This window comes from Phyllobates terribilis, unplaced genomic scaffold (assembly GCF_046119375.1).
Source record: "Phyllobates terribilis strain yellow unplaced genomic scaffold, ASM4611937v1 Scaffold_7__3_contigs__length_470593459, whole genome shotgun sequence".
Lineage (NCBI taxonomy): Eukaryota > Metazoa > Chordata > Amphibia > Anura > Dendrobatidae > Phyllobates > Phyllobates terribilis.
This window is the reverse complement of record NW_027362767.1, coordinates 228,184,998-228,207,527: the sequence shown is the minus strand read 5'-3', so window position 1 is coordinate 228,207,527 and position 22,530 is coordinate 228,184,998. Positions and strand designations below refer to the sequence as shown.

General features: G+C 43.5%; 1 protein-coding gene across 1 annotated transcript in view; it reads left to right on the top strand.

The window, feature by feature from the left end:
* LMX1B (LIM homeobox transcription factor 1 beta) overlaps positions 1 to 4,787 on the top strand; it is a 159,119-nt gene extending 154,332 nt beyond the window's left edge. Inside the window, exons 7-8 of the mRNA XM_073639771.1 lie at positions 338 to 499; positions 4,029 to 4,787. Of these exons, the coding sequence (XP_073495872.1) occupies positions 338 to 499; positions 4,029 to 4,186 (320 nt within the window). The 3' untranslated portion in view covers positions 4,187 to 4,787. The remainder of the gene's footprint in view (positions 1 to 337; positions 500 to 4,028) is intronic.
* The last annotated feature ends 17,743 nt before the right edge of the window (positions 4,788 to 22,530 follow it).

The window sequence follows — 22,530 nt, the reverse complement described above, 5'->3', positions numbered from 1 at the left end:
AGTCCGGCTTTCCAATGTCATCAGGACATTACTGACGGGAGGCGGGCGACAGGCGGGGAAAGATGGAGATAGGACAGAGAGCTGTAAGTGCAGGCTAAGCCCCTTGTATTTGCAGAAAAAATTACCGATGGATTTCTATAAAACGGAGACACAAAGGTATGGACGTCATTAGTATTACAGGTATTTTACGTAAATGACGTTAGTTTTGGGTTTAAAAACTTGAGGACAGGTTCTCTTTAATAGAATGAAATTTAGCAAGAATCAACAGACAAATGATAAAGAGATAACAAACTTTGCAGGACTGAGTGCATTAATGTGGCTCCTTGTCACCCGTCAGAGGTCATGTCCAGCCGCATGGAAGGGATGATGACCTCATACGCCCCACTGGCCCCCCAACAGCAACAGATCGTCTCGATGGATCAGAACAGCTACAGCACAGACCCCTTCCAGCAAGGACTCACCCCTCCTCAAATGCCAGGTGACCACATGAATCCTTATGGTAAGCTGCGTGAACCCTGCACAATGACACTGAGTATCACCAAGTATAGATTGTACTTTTATAATTCCTGTATAACGCTGTTGGGAGAAGAGAAGGCATGCCAATACTTAAAAAACTACGACTGTGTAACCAATCTTATTAATGCAAATGTCCAATTTAAAGGGAGTATGTCAGCAGAAATTGACGGTCTAAACCAAGCACAGGATCTCAGGGGACCCAGGATCTTGGGGCACCCTTTGCATGGCCAAATAAATCAATGCACCTTCCCACCTACTAGTTTTACATCTAGATCTTTGTTTCTTCGGTTCCTGTAATGCCAGAGCAGTTACTAAAGGAAGAGATGGAATACAAGTAGGTGGGAAGGCGCACTGAATGGTGTGGTCACACCAAGGGTACACCAGGAGCATGTGCTTGGTCTGAACAGTCATTTTTAACTGCCTATCCAATGCCCTTAAATCCAGTCATATTATTCATATTTGGTTAAGCTATTTAATTTTTTTTGTGCTCCGTTCACAGCACAATGTTCGGTTTAGAGGTGGGAATTTAGGGGTTTGAGTAAGTCATGAACACTAGTCTATTCACCGATCTAAAAATATCAGTTCCATCAAGAGACACTCATGCACATTAGATGGTTGTCGGCCGATCGTTTGGCCAACAGCCATCTCTCCTATATACAGGAGTGCTTGTTCGGCCGATTGCCCGTGTCCTCTGTGAGAAAGCCACTGATAGACATCTGTGCTGGCGGCTTATCTCCTGGAAAACCGTCTAAAATTGGATATGCTCAACATTTTCCCCCTCAATCAGTTGACCAGTGCCCCCATTCACATTAGAACGGGCTGAACCCATCTATTTTGGCCGATCAATCGACAATAGTCTAATGTGTATAGGGGGCTTAAAGGTGCCCACCCTAATGTTTCACATACAAAGTCCTTATCAATCAGGAGATCCATGGGTGTCTTTCCGAAGCCCATTTCCTTGTTTAGGTGACTTGTTTGGGAACCAGTATAGGAAATAGCCCACAGTTTTCCAAGACTGTTCGTGTGCACAGTCGCATTTCTTATATGGGTCATTACAACCACAACCATTGCCTAAGGCATAGGCAGATAGCTGAAGGCGTCTGTGAAGTCCACCAACAAGCAAAGACCATGTAGTTGAGACTTTAGGTAGACTCGTAGCTGAGATTTTAGGTGGACTCCTTCTTTCGAAACAAAAGCTGAATTTTTACTTGCATCTTTGAGGGTATGAACCACACTCAGACACACAGTCAAGGCAATCGATGATGAAAGGAGTGGTCTAGTTTATGTTTATATTCCATATTCATCCTTCTTAGTATCTATTAATACACTTCTATAGCAGTCATTAAGAATAAAGGCTGAAAGGGAAGCTGTCTCAGGTAAAATTTAGTCCCACCTGCAGGCATCATGTTACAGAGCAGAAGAAGCTGAGCAGATTAATTTATAGTTTATTCTGTAGAACTAAAAATATCTGTCAATTACTGATTTAGAACCTCCTTCTGGACACCTAAGCTCCAAACCACTGAGTTTTAGATAAATAAATGACAGATACCCTTTAAGCCATGGGTTGTGGTTGACTTTTAAAATTATTGGAACCTATAGGGCTGATATAAACAGGTTAGGTCCATTGAAACAATATTGGGGATAATCATTTCCCCTATACATAGTCTGTTTCTCTCAATTGTCTACTTGGGCCAAATTTGACTAGATAGGCTATGCCTACTAAGAAGAGCATTCAGTGACTGGAGAGTGTTGGAAGGTCCCACCATATGAGAAAAGGGGTGAACTAACTCATTCTGCAAATTTTCTTAAAACAGATGGATGAGGTCCAAGTTTTGGGACCAACACCAATCACTAGAACAGGGAACCCCAGTTCACCATCCCCCAAATCTACAGGACTTTGGTGAAGAGGAGTCTTTATTGGGCAATAGTCAAGCATGTTCGGAGATGTAGTAGCAATCAGTGGTTGACGTAGCAGCGGACTCCAGCCAATCTGTTGCCTGCTAGAAAAACCCTTTAGGGTATGTGCACACATTGAGTATCTGCATCAGACTTTTCTGCTGCAAAAACCAGAGCGTTGGCAGAAAAAAATGTAGAATCCACGTTTTTCTTGTATTTTTATCTGCGCTTTATCTGCATTTTTGATGCTTTTTTTTTTGCCTTTTTTCCCATTCATTTGAATGGGTGAAAAATGCTGAAAGAATTGACATTCTGCAGGTTTAAAAAAAAAAAGCTTTGAAGGTTCCAATCTGCAAGGAAAAAACAAGCAGTATGTGCACAAGGTTTCAGAAATCTCATTCACTTTGCTGATATTGGTAAAAAAAAACGTGGAAAAAAAGGACAAAAACATAGCAAAAAAAACACATATTGTGTGAACAAGCTCTTAGGCTACATTACTGTTTTGTTTGACCCTTTAAATTGTTTTTTTTTTCCACAATAAATATTAACTTCTTTATCATGTAAAATATCAGGGGTAATAACCAAAACTTTGACGTACTTTACATTATTTAAGTAATTTTTTATTCTTATACCATTCAACATTTGTTTTTTTATGAAGCTGTTTTACATTTTGTTTAATAAGTTGCATAATATTCAAATTGCCTCTTCAGAGAGGAAGAGGACTTGAACTCTATAGCGCCACCTGTTGGAAGCAGCAATCCTACAAGTCACAATCGACCCTTTAACGAGTCTTGCAATATGACTTGGGTCAAATTGAGATTCTGATTTGGCTTTTATCCTAAGTCATATTGCAAGACTTGTGACTTGTAGGATTTCTGCTTCCAACAAGTGGCACTATAGAGTTCTAGCCCTCTTCCTCTCTGAAGAGGCAATTTGCACATTAAATTTCCCAGAGGAGCATTGCACAGGGAATAAGCCTCCTTACATTGGCATGCCAGAGCCGGTATGTTATCCCTTAGACCTCAGTCCATAAGATTAAAGGAGACCGTGCTACTTTTGTCCATAGGTTGTGCCTTGAATGTTGCAATACCAGTAACAGCAGAAAATCAGGAGTGGCGATGTGGTTAGAAATCTGAACTCTTAAAATTTGTAACAAATTCCAGAAGTGTAACTCATATTATTTTGCCATTTTTGCAGACTGTGTTACTTTTGTCCATAGGTTGCCTTGAATGTTGCAATACCAGTAACAGCAGAAAGTCAGGAGTGGCAATGTATTTAGAAATCTAAACTCTTAAAAGTTGTAACAAATTCCATAAGTGTAACTCATATTATTTTGCCATTTCTGCAGACACTGCCACTTTTGTCCATAGGTTGTGCCTTGAATGTTGCAATACCAGTAACAGCAGAAAGTCAGGAGTGGCGTAGGTTGTGCCTTGAATGTTGCAATACAAGTAACAGCAGAAAAGTCAGGAGTGGTGATGTGTTTAGAAATCTGAACTCTTAAAATATGTAACAAATTCCATAAGTGTAACTCATATTATTTTGCCATTTTTGCATTTTTTTTATTGTTAGTGATTTTGATTATAATTATTAATGTCTTTCTGTTTCCCCACCAGGTAATGACACCATATTTCACGATATCGACAGTGATACCTCTTTAACAAGTCTCAGTGACTGCTTCTTGGCTTCGTCAGAAGTCAACTCCATGCAAGCCAGAGTGGGAAACCCCATTGACCGACTGTACTCCATGCAGAGTTCCTACTTTGCATCATGAGGGCTTCCAGTTTGTTCCTTGCAAAAACAATAAAAAAAAAGTGGACCCTTAGAGACTATCGACAGCCATATCTGTGCAGTTCTCCTTTCCCCCCTCTAAACTGAGCAGTGAGCAAAAGTTCAGAAGATATCAAGCGATTGGATCATCTTCAGCCCCAGAAAAGTTTGGAAAAAAAGCATGAGCAGCGACCTCAATTTTTTTTTTCCATTTCAGATGAACGATTATTGTAAAAAAAAAAATAATGGAAGAACACAGTATTTGTATAGAATTGTGTACAAAATAGATTTTTTTTCCCCCCTTCTAGAATATTGGAAGACTGAAGCCACCGATAAAAGATGTCCCTTGTCTTCTCTGAAACTGCATGAGTGTCACCGTGATGTGGAATTATCAAATTTGAACTGTGACGAGTTATTGTAAATGTGACGTTTTAAACTATTTTATTTTATTTTTTATTTACTTTCTATATTTTGGTTTTGATTTTCTCCATAGACAAGAAGGGTAGTTTTTAGCCATTATATCATACGAGCAGACAATGATTTCTCAGAGTCGTTGCCGTCACAGGAAGGACTGCATGTTTTTCTGGAGAGAAATACATTTTTTTTTTAAATTAATGGTCTTATGTTCTTTTAAGGTGCTTTAAGGATGAAAAAAAAAAGAAATAAGAAAAAAAAAACACAACTTAATTTAATAAAACTTACAACAGTAATTGATTCTGTCATTTCATAATATTGGTCAACTGGAAAAAAAAATATTTTGCTAAGGTAAATTACTGATTTCCCAGAAATAGAGAAGAGCCAGGGATTCAGATGGGAGTTACAGGATATTTTGAGTTACTTAAAGGGAATCTGTCAGCAGGTTTTTGCTATTTAATCTTTATAGCAGCATGATGTCGGGGCAGAGTGCCCGATTCCAACAATGTGTCACTTGCTCAGCAGTTTGTTATAGTTACAATACAATCAGTGTTTTATCAGCAGGATATTATCACTGCAGGGCTAGGTGTCCAGTGCCAGGCAGTCCAGCTAATGTGTATAACCCCACTCCCAGCACTGATTGGCAGCTTCTTGACAATGCACACAGGAAGCTACCAATTAGGGGTGTGGGCGGGGGACCACTACTACATTTACAGCTGAGAAAACAGGGATTCTATCAAAACTGCAGCAAGCAGTCCAGTAAGTGACACATCCCTGGAATCAGTCTCTCTGCTCCTGCATCATGATGCACTCAGAATACACAGCAAAAACCTGCTGACAGATTAAAGAGCCATAATAAAATAAGCACATAGTATGTGAGGATATATCCCTTATAAAAATCTCACCTTCAATGTTCTAATTGCTGCCTTCATTCTGCAGTAGCTGAGGTTTAATCAGAAATGCTAATGATGGTGCTCGGTGCACCCTAGGTGTGACCAAGAGGTTGACGGCACTGTTTGACAAAGTGGTTTTGCGTGATTTCACCTCTCTCATCGGTCATTGACAGCATTCATTTGTTTGTAAAGAGCACAGTCTGCAGAGAAAGCTCATGCAAGACCGCACTGTCAATCACCAGTGAGGGAGGGACATGCAAAACCAGTGGGTGGGACAGTGCACTGAGCTCCTTGGCCACACCGAGGGTGCACCAAGCAGCCTAATTAGCATATTAAATTAATTAATAACAGAAACAACAATCAGAACACTAAACGTGTAATTTTTAAAGAGGGCTATACCCCCTTAAAGGCTATGTACTTATTTTATACTTGTAGTTTAGACTGATATACTTCCTTTAAAGTACTTGGACCCCAATGCAAAATCTACACCAAGGCTCTCCTTTATTATGCATTATTTGCAATTGTCTTCTCATATGGGGAATAGGAATTTTGGGACCTTTGAGCACTGGACAATGGGCGTATCCACAACCTTTATACACCTATAACCACAGCACTGTCTACAGACAGCAGCTGACCATGTGCCAGCAGGTGTAGACTACTTAGATGGAGGAACACAGCACCTTCCATGTTCCTGGGGATGAAGAAGTCAGATGTGTATGATTTTAGAGTAGAGATGAGTAAATAGATTCCAGGCGAATTTTACAAATTTTTTTGCAATTTACTTTAAATGAATCCAGCAAAATGGCAACCAGGTGACTAGCATTTTGCCGGATTATAGATGGCAAGCAAGGGGTTATTTTTTTAATTAGACCCAGCTCTCATCTGTCCAACTGCGTAGCCCTGCTCTAGTTGTATTTTTTGGTCCGGTCTACTCTTCATTGGCATCTTTGGCACCCCAAATGGCCAGGCATTGCCCAGCACTGTTGTGATATGGCAGGTGCCCAAGATGCCAGGGGCCCGAGGTGCAGAGGATGCCAGGGAGAACGTACTTCGGTGAAGTCGACTACAGTTGGACCTGCGTGGTGGACAGGTCAGTGCTGGGTGCAGTGGTGCAGACCACGCGACTGCTATGGGGCCCGTCAGCCGGGGGGCCCATAGCAGTCCAGGGGTGGACATACCGCCGCCGGTGCAGCTGCACCAAGGGGCCCGCAAGATGCAGCTGCTCCCTGCACGCGGCGGTCAAGGAGCGATCCCTGCAGCTCCGCTGCTGTCAGGAGGAGAATAGCAGCGGAGCTGGAGGGTTCGTCCTCTGCTTCCTCCCTGACCCAGGCTCGCGCAGCTTGATGACGTCATCATGCAGCGCGCGCCTGGGTCAGGAAGAAAGCTGCCGGCAACCAGGAGGATGCTGTTGCAGGGGAGCGAGCTGAGGTAAGTTGTTGTTTTTTTTTTTTACTGAAATGCTGGGGAGGGGAGGTGGGGGGAGAGCGATGGTGGGTCTGGGGAGAGGAATGATGGGTCTGGGAAGAGGAATGATGGGGCTGATGGGGCTGGGGAGAGGAATGATGGGATGATGGGGCTGGGAAGAGCTATAATGGGGCTGATGGGGCTGGGGAGAGCAATGATGGGGATGGTGGGGAAGGGGAGAGCAATGACTTGTTGCTGGGCGAGAGCAATGATGGGGGTGCTGGGACAAAGCAATGGTGGGGGGCTGGGAGAGAGCAATGATGGAGGTGCTGGGACAGAGTAATGATGGGGGTGCTGAGAGGAAATGATGGGGGTGCTGGGAGAAGCAATGATGGAGGTGCTGGGAGAGAGCAATGATGGGGGTGCTGGGAGAGAGCAATGATGGGGGTGCTGGGAGAGAGCAATGATGGGGGTGCTGGGAGAGAGCAATGATGGGGGTGGTGGGAGAGAGCAATGATGGAGGTGCTGGGACAGAGCAATGATGGGGGTGCTGGGAGAAGCAATGATGGAGGTGCTGGGACAGAGCAATGATGGGGGTGCTGGGAGAGAGCCATGATGGAGGTGCTGGGACAGAGCAATGATGGGGGTGCTGGGACAGAGCAATGATGGGGGTGCTGGGACAGAGCAATGATGGGGGCTGGGAGAGAGCAATGATGGGGGTGGTGGGACAGAGCAATGATGCGGGTGCTGAGAGAGAGCAATGATGGGGGTGCTGGGAGAGAGCAATGATGGTGCTGGGACAGAGTAATAATGGGGGTGCTGGGACAGAGCAATGACAGGGGTGCTGAGAGAGAGCAATGATGGGGGTGCTGGGAGAGAGCAATTATGGGGGTTTCACTTTGCTTGTACTGTGAAGCCTTGTATGTTTTCCGTGTGCATATAGCCTTACAGTTAATTGGGGAGAGTCACAGAGACTGAATAATTTATATTATTGGCCGGTGCAGATTACAGTTAATGGGGGACACAGTGCTGCTTATCACTATATATTTTGATTACTAAGTGGCTAATAGTATATTAATGGTGGGGCTACATATCTGTAGTCAGGAGCGCAGTGTGGCGGAGACATGTGTGTATATATATACAATATATGTAACCTTGTTATTTTCTAGGCTGGAGATCATCGTGACAAGACGAGAAGTGGCTGGGAGATGTCGACATGAAGGTCTGACCAGGTGGAGAAGAAGCAGCAGAAACCGACTGATCAGATGAGACGTCAGCGGTAAGTGCCTGGATGTAAATATTATTCTATATCTGCACTGTGTGACTTGGAGTGATAATGTTATCTGTAAAATCCCTCAGGCCACATTATCACATTTGTGTGAAATGTCCGTGTGCTGCCAGATCTTTTTATCGGATGGTCCACGGACTCGTACAGTTTTATAGATCCATTCACACATCCATGAAAATCATGGATCTGAGAATGAGATCAGTGAGGGTCAGAGAATGTCCTGTTCTGATCCGATTTTGAGGATTAGAATAGGACATGCTCAATGCGTCAGTAAAACAGGGCAGCACACTGACACTGCACACAGATGCAGGAATGTAGCCTTATTATGTATAGCATAGTCCCTTAGTATATAGTGTACTCACTTATTATGTATAGCGCCGTCCCTTATTATGTACCATCCTCTCTAGCGGCTCACAGTTGGGGGATCATACTGTGTTGGGGTCAGCATACTTTACCCTGGGAGTTGAGGTGGGGTACAGAAGGATCATTTATACTGTGCATGTGGAGGAATTCACCATGGAGGTTTCATACTGTGTTTGGGGGGCTCTTTTAATGGCATCACACTTTATGGGGCAATGAAAGAGAGATCTAGGACGTCAGCAGGAGGAAAGTTACTATGTAAAGGATGGAAAGTTGTAAGATCTGATCTTTGGTGACCCTGACAATTATTTAATTTTTTTGGGGGGGGGCCCAATTAGAGCTTCTGCTATGGGGCCCCATGATTCCTATGTACGCCCCTGGCTGGGTGAGAAATTTTATCTTTCACTTGAGGACAGGAGAGACCTCAGAGCATAAAATGCACATGGAATTTGCATACAATAAATACCTGGCCAAGTTCAAGTAGAATTTCTGCAGATTCACTCAGACTGAATTTTAAGGTATTGTGGATATATGAAACAATTTGTTTTTTTTTTTTGTTTTTTTTTACTAGAAACAGTGCCACTCTTATCCACAGGCTGATTTTGATATTGCAGCGCAAATAAATGTGGCTAAGTTGCAATGCCAGACTCAGCCTTTGTAAACGGCGGCGCTGTTTTAAGAAATTAAGCAGAGCCTTTCTTCTAGATAGCTGATCATACGCAATCCTTTTTTTTTAAACTTTTTTATTAGAAGTAAGACATGTTAAATAAGTAAATGGAAGTAAATAATCTCCTCTTCTTTGATGGGAGGAGTGCTTCTTTAACAAACAAGAGGCACCAATGGAAGGAATTCTAAATATATAATACGGAGAATTAGAAAATAATGGGACTTTTAGATACAAGTCTTGAATTGATAGTAACTGCCAATGAATCCAATGATGCTTCTTTTGTAAAAAAAATGGATTCCTATGGGGAAGGGTATAGATAAGGAGGGGCAAGCCATTCTGCATGCAGAGACATGGCAGCAAAGTCCATTTTAGCTTCAAGAAAAGTCTGGCTGTGCCTTTTCCTATAGGCTGCACTTACTATAATCTGCCTCAGGGTCTTTGCTGAAAGAGGCTGATTACACTTTACAACAGGCAGTGGATAACAAGCTAGAGAGAAGGGAGACACCTAGTGGCCAGCACTTTGGAGTCATTTTTTTTTTTTAGGGGGTGAGACACAATTTTTCAATAAATTGATTTACACGTTGTCTATTTTTTTCACATTATTCATTGAGATCAAGTTGTCTGAAAGTACGGTCACTATTTAAAGGGAATCTGTCAGCAGTTTTTTTTTTACTATGTAATCTGAGAGCAGCATGATGTAGGGGCTGAAAACCTGATTCCAGTGATGTGTCACTGATTGGGCTGCTTGCTGTCAATTGATGCAATGACTGTTTTCTCTGCTGCAGATCTAGCGGAGCTCTGTATAACCCTGCCCACACCACTGATTGGTTGCTTTTGTTTGTACAGAGGCGTGGCTTTAGACCATACAGAGCAGGAGGACTAGCAGGCAGGAGACAACTAGTCCCGTAGTGATAATCTCCTGCTGATAAAACACCTGATATTATGAAAATAGTAACACACAGTCCAGTTAGTGACACATCGCTGGAATCAAGGTCTCTGCCCCCCTACATTATGCTGCTCTCAGATTACATAACAAAAAAAAGGTGATGAAGGATTCCCTTTAAGCCTGTTATAATGCTATTTTAGCATTTGTATTTAGCTTAAAGATTTCCCTTGATGTACTTATACAGAACCAAACCAGAGAATTTAGAAAAGGAATGGAAGGAGGCAGAACTTGCTTCTGTACTAATATAAAATAAGTCGGATTTATTCCAAAGTTGTAAAATAAATAGAAATAAAATAATAATAATTAAAAACAACAACAACAATAGAATATATCAATAAATACAAATGTATATAGAAGAGAAAAAATATGAAATGTGCATATTTTTTATTAAAATGGATGGTGGGTTTAACGGGGGGCCGCCTAATCTGTCTGTAATACACAATCCAAATATTGTCTATATTTATCAGCCGCGCAGTCCCCTCCAGGGCCTCGAATCAATATGACAAGCTGATGATCGCTGAGGGTTTTATCCTGGGAAAAGACTCTGGAGATTAAGGTTTGACCTATGACCTTGTGGATTTTATTTCTCAAGTGTCCTACAAGAGCCGTCGGGGAATAGAAAGGTTTAAAACCGACGCCGAATGGAGATCGTCTCAATAACACGGACCGTCTGTGGCAAATAAAGAGAATTTCAGCACCTGCCGAATTATAAATGCCAATTACACATAAGGGAGAAGGGAGGTCGGAGGTCACCCCGCAGTTTATTGCTTTCTGCCCCTAATGATTGCTGTTATGTAGAGCATTAACCCCTTGCGCGCTTTAGGGGCAGCTCCCGTCTAAATTAAGCAGAGCCTTTTCTATCACACTTAATTAGCTATGTGTATTCCTTCTCGAAAGAAGATTCATTAGCTGGGAAATATGATGCATGGTAATGCCGGGAAGATGGCACATGATGGTACCCTCGTTATGGAATCTCAGGTAGCGAGGCTGCTGCTCAGGGGGCTGTTCAAATCAAATCCATCTCGATTATGGCTGCAAATGATGACGGCTCTGTGATTGCTGGAGTCAGATGGTGTAATCCGAGGGTCATTTTTAGCGTTTGATGTGTAGGATGGGGTGGGGAAAACCTCACTGAGGGCTAATAGAAACTCTTTGGACTTTTTGCAGTAGGTATATTAGAGGGAAATTGTTAGCAGGGTATTTTAGACTCCCTTTGGATTGAAACTTTGGTAAAATAGTAGTGGGGGGAATTAATCTCCCTGAATGGTCCCTTAAGGACCAATAAGAAAGACAGAAGTAGTAAGCCCCTCCCTCTGGACTCTTAGGATGTCTTACAGTAAATTATGAAAGACAGAAGTAGTAAGCTCCTCCCTCTGGACTCTTAGGATGTCTTACAGTAAATTATGAAAGACAGAAGTAGTAAGCTCCTCCCTCTGGACTCTTAGAATGTTTTGCACTGATTAACAAAGACAAAAGTAGTAGGCCCCACCCTCTGGACTTTTAGGATGTTTTACAGTAAATTATGAAAGACAGAAGTAGTAAGCTCCTCCCTCTGGACTCTTAGGATGTCTTACAGTAAATTATGAAAGACAGAAGTAGTAAGCTCCTCCCTCTGGACTCTTAGAATGTTTTGCACTGATTAACAAAGACAAAAGTAGTAGGCCCCTCCCTCTGGACTCTTAGGATGTTTTACACTCAGTTATGAAAGACAGAAGTAGTAAGCCCCTCCCTCTGGACTCTTAGGATGTTTTACATCTAGTTAAGAAAGACAAAAGTAGTAAGTCCCACCCTCTGGACTCTTGTGATGTTTTACACTGACTTTATTTGCTTTGGAGCAGAAACTATCCAAAAACTAAGAGGTGTTTAAAAACAAAAACAAAAAAAAACGAGTTTTGACTGAAGAGTTATGGTATCTACACACTTTGTCTTTTCCAGGAATATTTCACCCAGAATCCGCTTGAAAAAACACAGCAAAACCGCTGCAAAAAATGAACATGGTGTACAGCAATGTCAATGCGACACCGCTGTGCACATGTTCAGTCTTTTGTTACTTCTTTTAACAGCTTCAGGGTTTGGAAACTGTAAAAGGATTAAAAGAAGTAGCATGTTAATTCCACTAGGAAGCCATTACTGATAGAAAGTACCTAGAAAAGACGCCGATGGTGGAGCAAAAACAATGCCGTCAGCAAAGCGGGTTCAGGATAAAGACCACCAGTATTTTCCTGAAACGACTTGATATAGAAATACTCTGCGGCTCTGCCCCCGGAAAAAAGATGTCATGTGTGCACACACCCTTAGGGTATGTTCACACTGAGTTTTTTTTAGAAGTTTTTAGCGCCGTAACTGATTGGAAACAGAGCAAAAAATCTCCAAATCCTCCTCAAAAACTCATAACTTTTTAAAAACTTAAAGTTTCTGCTCCAAAAAGTCAGCAAAATAGACTCAATTGTACACATACCCTTGGAGTGTATATATATATATATATTTGCAGAGTTTTTTGAAGCTGAAACTCTTCAAAAACAACTAGTTGATAGGCACAGGTGAAGTGTACCTGCGATAACAATTACAGACCTTTCCATTTTTGTAGGTGGGAAAACTTGCAAAACTGACAGTGTATCAAATACTTTTTTTCCCCCACTGTATACAGTGAAAGTATTCACCCTCCCTTGACTTTTTACCTATTTTGATACATCACAACCTGTGTTTAAATATTTTTGTAATCCGATTTGTGTGTGATGCATCAGCGCTAAATAGTCTAAGTTGGTGAAGTGAGAAAAATATAGGCATAATATAAATTGGATCAAATAACTAAACATTGGCATGCGCATATTCATCCCTTTTTGCTATGAAACCTCTAAAAATTTCTGGTGCAAGCAATTACTTTCATAAGTCCCATGCTTACTGTAATGCAGCGGCTTGCGGCATTACTGTAATGGTCCAGGGTGTGTTTTGGCTGACCATGTACCTCCCACTTAGGTGACTGATCACATGACTGTGACATCAGCACAGGTCCTATGTTTGCACTGGAGGATATATAAACCATGGTAGTTTTGAGACAGGGTGAGAAAGGCGTAAGGCCTGTTCCTGTGTGTGGGACACCGTGAGAGTGTGAAGCCTGGTGAAGCCTGAAAGGCAGATGCTGGATCCTTGTGTATAAGAGATGCCAGTGGCCTTGGAGGGCGAGAAGCCTGGTCCCTGTGTGGGACTCCACTAGCCTGGAACGCCGAGGCTGGATCTTCCCTGTGTTTTGAGATACCAGTAGCCTTTGAAGGTACGAGGCCCGGAGGCCCATCTGGGAAGCCGTGAAGCCACAGCGGTGGCAGAACCGAACTGACTGAAGCAGCTACGACCCAGCAAAGGTAAAAGCACTGCTTGATGTGGACATTTATATTGTTTCCTTGCTGAAGGCTGTATCTGGAGCCAAGTGGACATATCTGTCACTGGAAAGGCTCTTGGGCATTATATGTGTAACATGTCGGCGAGCCACTGAGATGGATTCGGTTATGAGCGGTTTATGATAAATAATAAACTGCTGGATTGTGAAATACCGGAAAGACGTTGCATGTGTGCTTTAGTTGACCCAGTGAAGCGAGTGCCCCTCAGCATGATGAATAGCGCTGCCTTACATTAGTGACAGGACGTCCCCCTGTGTGCAATCTAAGTATCATGTGGTCTGTCAGTAGATACACTTTACCTTTTCTGAAAGGCCACAGAGGCTGCACCACCATTAAGCAAGAGGCACCACTAACCAAACACCACCATTGAAACCAAGGAGATCTCCAAAGAACACCATTGAGACCAAGGAGATCTCCAAAGAACACCATTGAGACCAAGGAGATCTCCAAAGAAGACCATGAAGACCAAGGAGATCTCCAAAGAAGACCATGAAGACCAAGGAGATCTCCAAAGAAGACCATGAAGACCAAGGAGGTCTCCAAAGAAGACCATGAAGACCAAGGAGGTCTCCAAAGAAGACCATGAAGACCAAGGAGATCTCCAAAGAAGACCATGAAGACCAAGGAGATCTCCAAAGAAGACCATGAAGACCAAGGAGATCTCCAAAGAAGACCATGAAGACCAAGGAGATCTCCAAAGAAGACCATGAAGACCAAGGAGATCTCCAAAGAAGACCATGAAGACCAAGGAGATCTCCAAAGAAGACCATGAAGACCAAGGAGATCTCCAAAGAACACCATGAAGACCAAGGAGATCTCCAAACAAGAAGGGACAAAGTTGTTGAGAAATACAAGTCAGGGTTGGGTTATAAAAAATATCCCAATCTCTGAGGATCCCCTGGAGCACCATCAAATCCATTATCATCAAATCGAAAGAACATGGTATCAGAACAAACCTGCCAAGAGAGGATCGCTCACAGTGGTGTAACCAGAGTCTGATGGACCCTCCTTCCTGGTATAAATGTCCCCCATCCTGGTGTATATATTGCACATTCTGGTGTATGTCCCTTATCCTAGTATACACTGTGTGCAGAATTATTAGGCAAGTTGTATTTTAGAGGATTATTTTTATTATTGATCAACAACTATGTTCTCAATTAACCCAAAAGACTCATAAATATCCAAGCTTAATATTTTTGGAAGTTGGAGTGGGTTTTTTTTTAGATTTGGCTATCTTAGGAGGATATCTGTTTGTGCAGGTAACTATTACTGTGCAGAATTATTAGGCAACTTAATAAAAACCAAATATAATCCCATCTCACTTGTTTATTTTCACCAGGTAAACCAATATCAGTGCACAAAATTTAGAAATAAACATTTCTGACATGCAAAAACAAAAACCCAAAAAATAAGTGATCAATATAGCCACCTTTCTTTATGATGACACTCAACAGCCTTCCATCCATAGATTCTGTCAGTTGCTTGATCTGTTTTCGATCAACATTGCGTGCAGCAGCCACCACCGCCTCCCAGACACTGTTCCGAGAGGTGTACTGTTTTCCCTCCCTGTAGATCTCACATTTTATGATGGACCACAGGTTCTCTATGGGGTTCAGATCAGGTGAACAAGGGGGCCATGTCATTATTTTTTCTTCTTTTAGACCTTTACTGGCCAGCCACGCTGTGGAGTAGTTGGATGTATGTGATGGAGCATTGTCCTGCATGAAAATCATGTTTTTCTTGAACGATACCAACTTCTTCCTGTACCACTGCTTGAAGAAGTTGTGTTCCAGAAACTGGCAGTAGGTCTGTGAGTTGAGCTTCACTCCATCCTCAACCCGAAAAGGTCCCACAAGTTCATCTTTGATGATACCAGCCCATACTAGTACCCCACCTCCACCTTGCTGGCGTCTGAGTCGAAGTGGAGCTCTCTGCCCTTTACTGATCCAGCCTCTGGCCCATCCATCTGGCCCATCAAGAGTCACTCTCATTTCATCAGTCCATAAAACCTTTGAAAAATCAGTCTTAAGATATTTCTTGTCCCATTCTTGACGTTTTAGCTTATGTTTCTTATTCAAAGGTGGTTGTTTTTCAGCCTTCCTTACCTTGGCCATGTCCCTGAGTATCGCACACCTTGTGCATTTTGATACTCCAGTAATGTTGCAGCTCTGAAATATGGCAAAACTGGTGGTGAATGGCATCTTGGCAGCTTCACGCTTGATTTTCCTCAATTCATGGGCAGTTATTTTGTGCCTTTTTTGGCCAACCCTCTTGGCTATTTGCCATGAAACGCTTGATTGTTCGGTGATCACACTTCAAAAGTTTGGAAATTTCAAGACTGCTGCATCCCTCTGCAAGACATCTCACAATTTTGGACTTTTCAGAGCCCGTCAAATCTCTCTTCTGACCCATTTTGCCAAAGGAAAGGAAGTTGCCTAATAATTAAGCACACCTTATATAGGGTGTTGATGTCATTAGTCAACACCCCTCCTCATTACAGAGATGCACATCACCAGATTTACTTAATTGGTAGTTGGCTCTCAAGCCTATGCAGCTTGGAGTAGGACAACATGTATAAAAAGTATCATGTGATCAAAATACTCATTTGCCTAATAATTCTGCACGCGGTGTATATATCCACCATCTTTGTATTTGTCCCCTGTTCTCCCGCTGTTCTTTAATGTATAGAAAAAAAATAAACTGTTATACTCGCCAGGAGCGTACATGGAAGTCATGGGGCTCCATAGTATAAGTATAATGCTCTGGCAATAGTCCTCCATGTAACATACTGCACAGCCCATAGTCATCCTTGTAGTATAATACACAGCCCTTATCCTACATATAGTACACTGCTCAAAAAATAAAGGGAACACTCAAATAACACATCCTAGATCTGAATGAATGAAATATTCTCATTGAATACTTTGTTCTGTACAAAGTTGAATTTGCTGCCAACAAAATCACACAAAAATCATCAATGGAAATCAAATTGATTAAACAATGGAGGCCTGGATTTGGTGATTTGGAGTCGTCCCCCCCCCCCCCCCCCACAAAAAAAAAAAAATTAAAGTGGAAAAACACACTACAGGCTGATCCAACTTTGATGTAATGTCCTTAAAACAAGTCAAAATGAGGCTCAGCATTGTGTGTGGCCTCCACGTGCCTGTATGACCTCCCTACAACGCCTGGGCATGCTCCTGATGAGGTTGCGGATGGTCTCCTGTGGGATCTCCTCCCAGACCTGGACTAAAGCATCCGCCAACTCCTGGACAGTCTGTGGTGCAACGTGACATTGGTGGATGGAGCGAGACATGATGTCCCAGATGTGCTCAATCGGATTCAGGTCTGGGGAACGGGCGGGCCAGTCCATAGCTTCAATGCCTTCATCTTGCAGGAACTGCTGACACACTCCAGCCACATGAGGTCTGGCATTGTCCTTCATTAGGAGGAACCCAGGGCCAACCGCACCAGCATATGGTCTCACAAGGGGTCTGAGGATCTCATCTCGGTACCTAATGGCAGTCAGGCTACCTCTGGCGAGCACATGGAGGGCTGTGTGGCCCTCCAAAGAAATGCCACCCCACACCATTACTGACCCACTGCCAAACCGGTCATGCTGAAGGATGTTGCAGGCAGCAGATCGCTCTCCACGGCATCTCCAGACACGTCTGTCACATGTGCTCAGTGTGAACCTGCTTTCATCTGTGAAGAGCACAGGGCGCCAGTGGCGACTTTGCCAATCCTGGTCTCCTGTGGCAAATGTCAAGCATGGGGTTGGGCTGTGAGCACAACCCCCATCTGTGGACGTCGGGCCCTCATGGAGTCGGTTTCTAACCGTTTGTGCAGACACATGCACATTTGTGGCCTGCTGGAGGTCATTTTGCAGGGCTCTGGCAGTGCTCCTCCTGTTCCTCCTTGTACAAAGGAGGAGGTAACAGTACTGATGCTGGGTTGTTGCCCTCTTATGGCTCCCTCCACATCTCCTGCTATCTGCTCAATGCTCTGGACACTGTGCTGACAGACACTGCTACCCTTCTTGCCACAGCTCACACTGATGTGCCATCCTGGATGAACTGCACTACCTGAGCAACTTCTGTGGGTTGTACTGTAGACACCGCCTCATACTACTGAACCTCTAGGGGTGAGAGCAATGGAAAAATGAAAAAGTGATCAAAACAACAGCCAAAAAGGATGAGAACAGAGAAATGGTCTGTGATCACCACCTGCAGAACAACTCCTTTATAGGGGGTTTCTTGCTAATTGCTGATCATTTCTACCAGTTGTCTGTTCCATTTGCACAGCAGCAGGAGAAATTGATTCACAATCAGTGTTGCTTCATAACTGGACAGGTAGATTTCACAGAAGTGTTATAGACTTGGACATTGTGTTGTTTAAGTGTTCCCTTTATTTTTTTGAGCAGTGTATAATGTGCAGCCCATAGTCAGACATGTAGTATAATGCACAGCCCATAGTCATCCATGTTGTCACAGGGATACCGCTACAGAGAGGGGACAGAAGATCATGGCGTCTGGTTGCACGAACTCCTGCACTGAATAGAACTGCTTCACCATCTTTTTGAACAGTGAAGGTTTTTTCCTTTCTGGCAGTGCAAGGGTTAATCAGTTCAGTTGATCTCCTGGAGCTCTCCAACCTGGATTGTCTCAGCTGTTCAGTGTTGGCCACTCCCCTCTGCTATATGTGGTAGCCACTGGCACTTGGGAATTGCCAGTGATAGTTCTTACTGCTTGGTTAAGGAGTTGGAGGTGAAGTTCATGTTTGGGGTAGGCGTTTGGAGAGTTGTTCAGGAGATTGTTGGTGAAGTTTGTTTGTGTGTTCATCGTCATCCTCTCCTATTTGGTTTCACCTTTCTATACCTTCCCTGCATTCCACTCTGTTGTTTGGTGAGTGTATCTTGTATGATTGTAGTTTTCATTTATCCCTGTCCGTCTTCCCTTGTTTGTCTGGTTAGTGTTATCCTATACATTTTGGTCACAGTGGGGGAGGGAACAGATAATAGTTAATATTGGAGCATAGCAAGGAACGTGATCCCGCCATTTCCACCTTCAGAAGTATCCCGGGGACAGGGATAGACTAGGGCGCCCCCTAGTTCGAGGGATTGGGTAGGTGCACACAGTCCTTAGTCACTATGTGACATAATCACTGGCCTTACCTTGTTGGATCCATGATGGATCCTGTGGCTGCTCTGGCAGGGCAGCTACAACAACCCTGCCCTAAGGTGACAGATTTACGCTCTGTGGTTTTGGAGTGCCCTTTGACTCCAGGCTTAGGGTCCATGGTTCCCGGGCAACTCCTGGTGGAGCCCAAGATCGCTTTGCCAAATAGATTCTCAGGGGTAGGGACAAGTTTGTCGCCTTTAAGGAGGCCTGTAAACTATATTTTAGGCTATGTACTCACTCAGGTACCGAGGAACAACGGCTGGGGATTGTAATCTCACTGCTCCAGGGCGACCCTCAAGCCTGGGCATTTTCTCTCCCCTCTTATTCCCCCAATATTATGTGTTAGAGGGCTTGCCCTCCCCAGTGGTTCTAGGCCTGCCTTGGCTGATGTCACATAATCCTATAGTGGACTGGCAGGCACGGGAAATAGTGAGGTGGATCAATTACTATCAAAATAACTGCATGTGCATTAGTTTATCCATGGTAACTACCAGGTCTCTACCAGAGTACAGTATTTGTCCAATTACGAGTATGTGTTTTCAATTATGTCAAGAACTACCACCTCAATGTCCTTATGGTTGCTCAGTGGATTTGATTAAGAAAAAAATGTGAGGCTGCGCCCCTGCTTGGATTTCCGGGAATTAAATCGGATCACTGTTCGGGATCCATATCTGCTCCCTCTTATTCCAGATCTCTTTAATCAGATTGTTGGGGCTAAGTGGTTTTCCAAACTGGACCTTAGGGGGGCCTATAATCTCATCCGTATTAAGAATGGGGATGAGTGGAAGACTGTTTTTAATATGCCAGAAGGACATTTCAAAAGCCTTGTTATGCCATTTGGGTTGACTAATGCTCCCGCCATTTTTCAGTTCTTTGTAAATGACATTTTTCATCACCTGGCAGGTAGATTTGTAGTAGTAGTGTATCTGGATGATTATTGATTTATTTGCCGGACGTTGAGTCACATCACATAGATGTAAGGCAGGTCTTACAAGTACCAAGGGACAATAAATTATTCGTCAAATTAAAGAAATGTATGCTCTCGGTTCAGGAGATCCCTAATCGGGGGTATTTATTATTGTTGACCTGTTTTCGCATGGATCCGGAGAAAATCCGGGCAGTACTTGATTGGAATCTTCCTGAAGATGTAAAAGCTTTTTAGTGTTCGCCAATTATTATCATAAGTTCATCAAGAACTTATCAGTAGTGGACAAATTGCCGGATATGACCAGGAAAGGGACGGACTTTTCTAAATGGTCCAGTCCGGCCAGTGAGGCATTTGCTACTCTTCACAGATTATTATACAGCCTGACGTCACTCAGCCATTCATTGTAGAGGTTGATGCATCAGAGGTGGGGGTTGAGGTTGTATTGTCACAGTGTTCTTTCCCAAGTAAATTGCGCCGTGTGCATACTTCTCCAAGAAACTGTCATCCGCCGAGAGAAACTATGACATTGGTAATAGGGATCTCTTGACAATAAAGTGGACCTTTGAGGAGTGGCGTCATTTTTTGGAGGGGGCAGTTCATGCGGTCATAGTAATCACTGATCATAAAAATCTATTATATTTGGAATCTGCCAAACATCTGACACCTAGACCAACAAGATGGTCATTATTCTTTACCAGATTCAAATTTGTTGACTTATAGGCTGGGGGATAAGGATATTAAGGCAAATGCTTTATCTTGTTGTTTTTCAGGGGGAGGAAGTAATTGTGAGCCGGTTCCTATATTACAGAAAGGGGTAGTTATCGCAACTATAAATACTAATCTGGAGAAAGAGGTCCTAGAGGATCAGGGGGGTGCCCTGCTGCCTGTCCTTCAGGTAAACTGTTTGTCCCTGTGAACCCCTGTCTTAGAATTGTGAGTGAACATTATGATTCGGTCCTGGCTGGACATCCTGGTAGTAAAGCCAGCACAGATCTTCTTACTCTGCGTTTTTGGTGGTCTAGGGTGCACCAAGATGTTTGGGATTATGTAGCTGCCTGCAGTATTGGTGCGCGTTCTAAGACCCCACATACTTGTCCGTCCGGGGCTCTTCAACCTTTGGTGATTCCCTGTAGACCATTGACTCATTTGTCTGTTGATTTCATCACTGATCTACTCATATCAGCAGGTTACATTGTAATATTGGTGGTGGTGGATAGGTTCAGCAATATGGCTTATTTCATTGCACTACCTGCTTTACCGAATGCCAAGAATTTGATGCAAATTTTTATTAAAGAAATCATGAAATTACATGGGATTCCATCTGATATTGTTTTCGACCAGGGGTTCAATTTATTTCCAAAGTTTGGAAACTATTTTGTGTTTGATTGAGGATTCATCTTTCATTTTCATTAATCTAGTAGTATATTACCTTACTTTACCAAGATTCATAATGTGTTTCACCGATCACTTCACAAGAAATATATTGCTTCCTCTGAACCATCATCACCATCACCTTCCCCAGTCATTGTTGAGGAGAATCTGGAATTCAAGATAGTGAAGATAATAGATTCTCGCTTTGTACTCCGGTCTCTTCAATATTTGGCACATTGTAAGAGTTATAGGAGAGAATGTGGGTACCAGCGTCGGATGTACATGCAACCAGGTTGGTCCGGTTTTATCACATTTCACATCCAGATAAACCTGGCTCTGAGGTTCCGGAGGTCCCTCTTAGGAGGGGGGGCGGTACTGCCACAGGGATAATGTGACAGAGAGGGGGCAGACGATCGTGGCGTCTAGTTTCGCAAACTCCTGCACTGATTAGAATTGCTTCACCATCTTATTAGACAGTGCAGGCTTTTTCCTTGCTGACAGTGCAAGGGTTAATCAGGTTAGTTGATCTCCTGGAGCTCTCCAACATGGATTGTCTCAGCTGTTCAGTGTTGGCCGCTCCCCTCTGCTATATATGCTCGCCACTGGCATTTGGGAATTGCCAGTGATAGTTCTTGCTTAACTGTTCACAATAACTTAATTATGACCAGGGGTGTCCAAACTTTTACATGCCACTGTATAATGTGAGGCAGTGACTAGGATCGTATACGAGGGACGTTTTATCTCCACCAGAATGTGTACAGAGACCTGTTAAAATCATTGGAGTGCATTGCAGTCACAGACACACCTGCGGCTGCAATGCAGGAATGAAGGTGAGCATTGACCTAGTCAGGCTATCTGGCTAAGGCAGATTAGTAAAAACCCGGCACGGCCTTCATTTCTTGGCGGAGGTCACAGGAGCCAGTGGGACGGCCTCCTCCCTCCAACCCGGGTTTTTCCAGTGGCTCTTACCACAGGTCCTTTATAAACCCTGCACTAAGGATTAGTGTTGTTCTATGTTGGAACCCGCTAGGAGCACAGCAGGGGAACTCAGCAGGATTGAGGGTGGCTGAACCCACGTCTGGGAAGCCTCTGCACCTGTCAGGCAACCGTTGTTTAAAGACTTGTGTTAACCCGGCTGCGAACCGGATTACTGTCCTGTTTACCCGTGAGTTGCTGAATAAAAGCTGTCTATGTTGGACTTGCTTGGGTCACTGCCTCAGTTACTGCACGGTGTGAACATCGCCGCCTTACAGGTTGGTGGAGAATGCGGGCATTGTGACTGAGGCATACCCCACCAGCAGCTGCATGACCACAATCCGACCTGCCACCTTTCAGTTCCACCCCGTGGACAAAATGGAGGAGCTGTACAAACAGATGATACTCTCTCAGTAGCAGCGTGATCAGCAGCAACAGTTACTGTACCAGCAGCAGCAGAAAACAAACGAACTGTTGCTGCAACAGATTGCTGCCCTGCGGGAGACGCCGACTGCACCAGGCCCGCAACG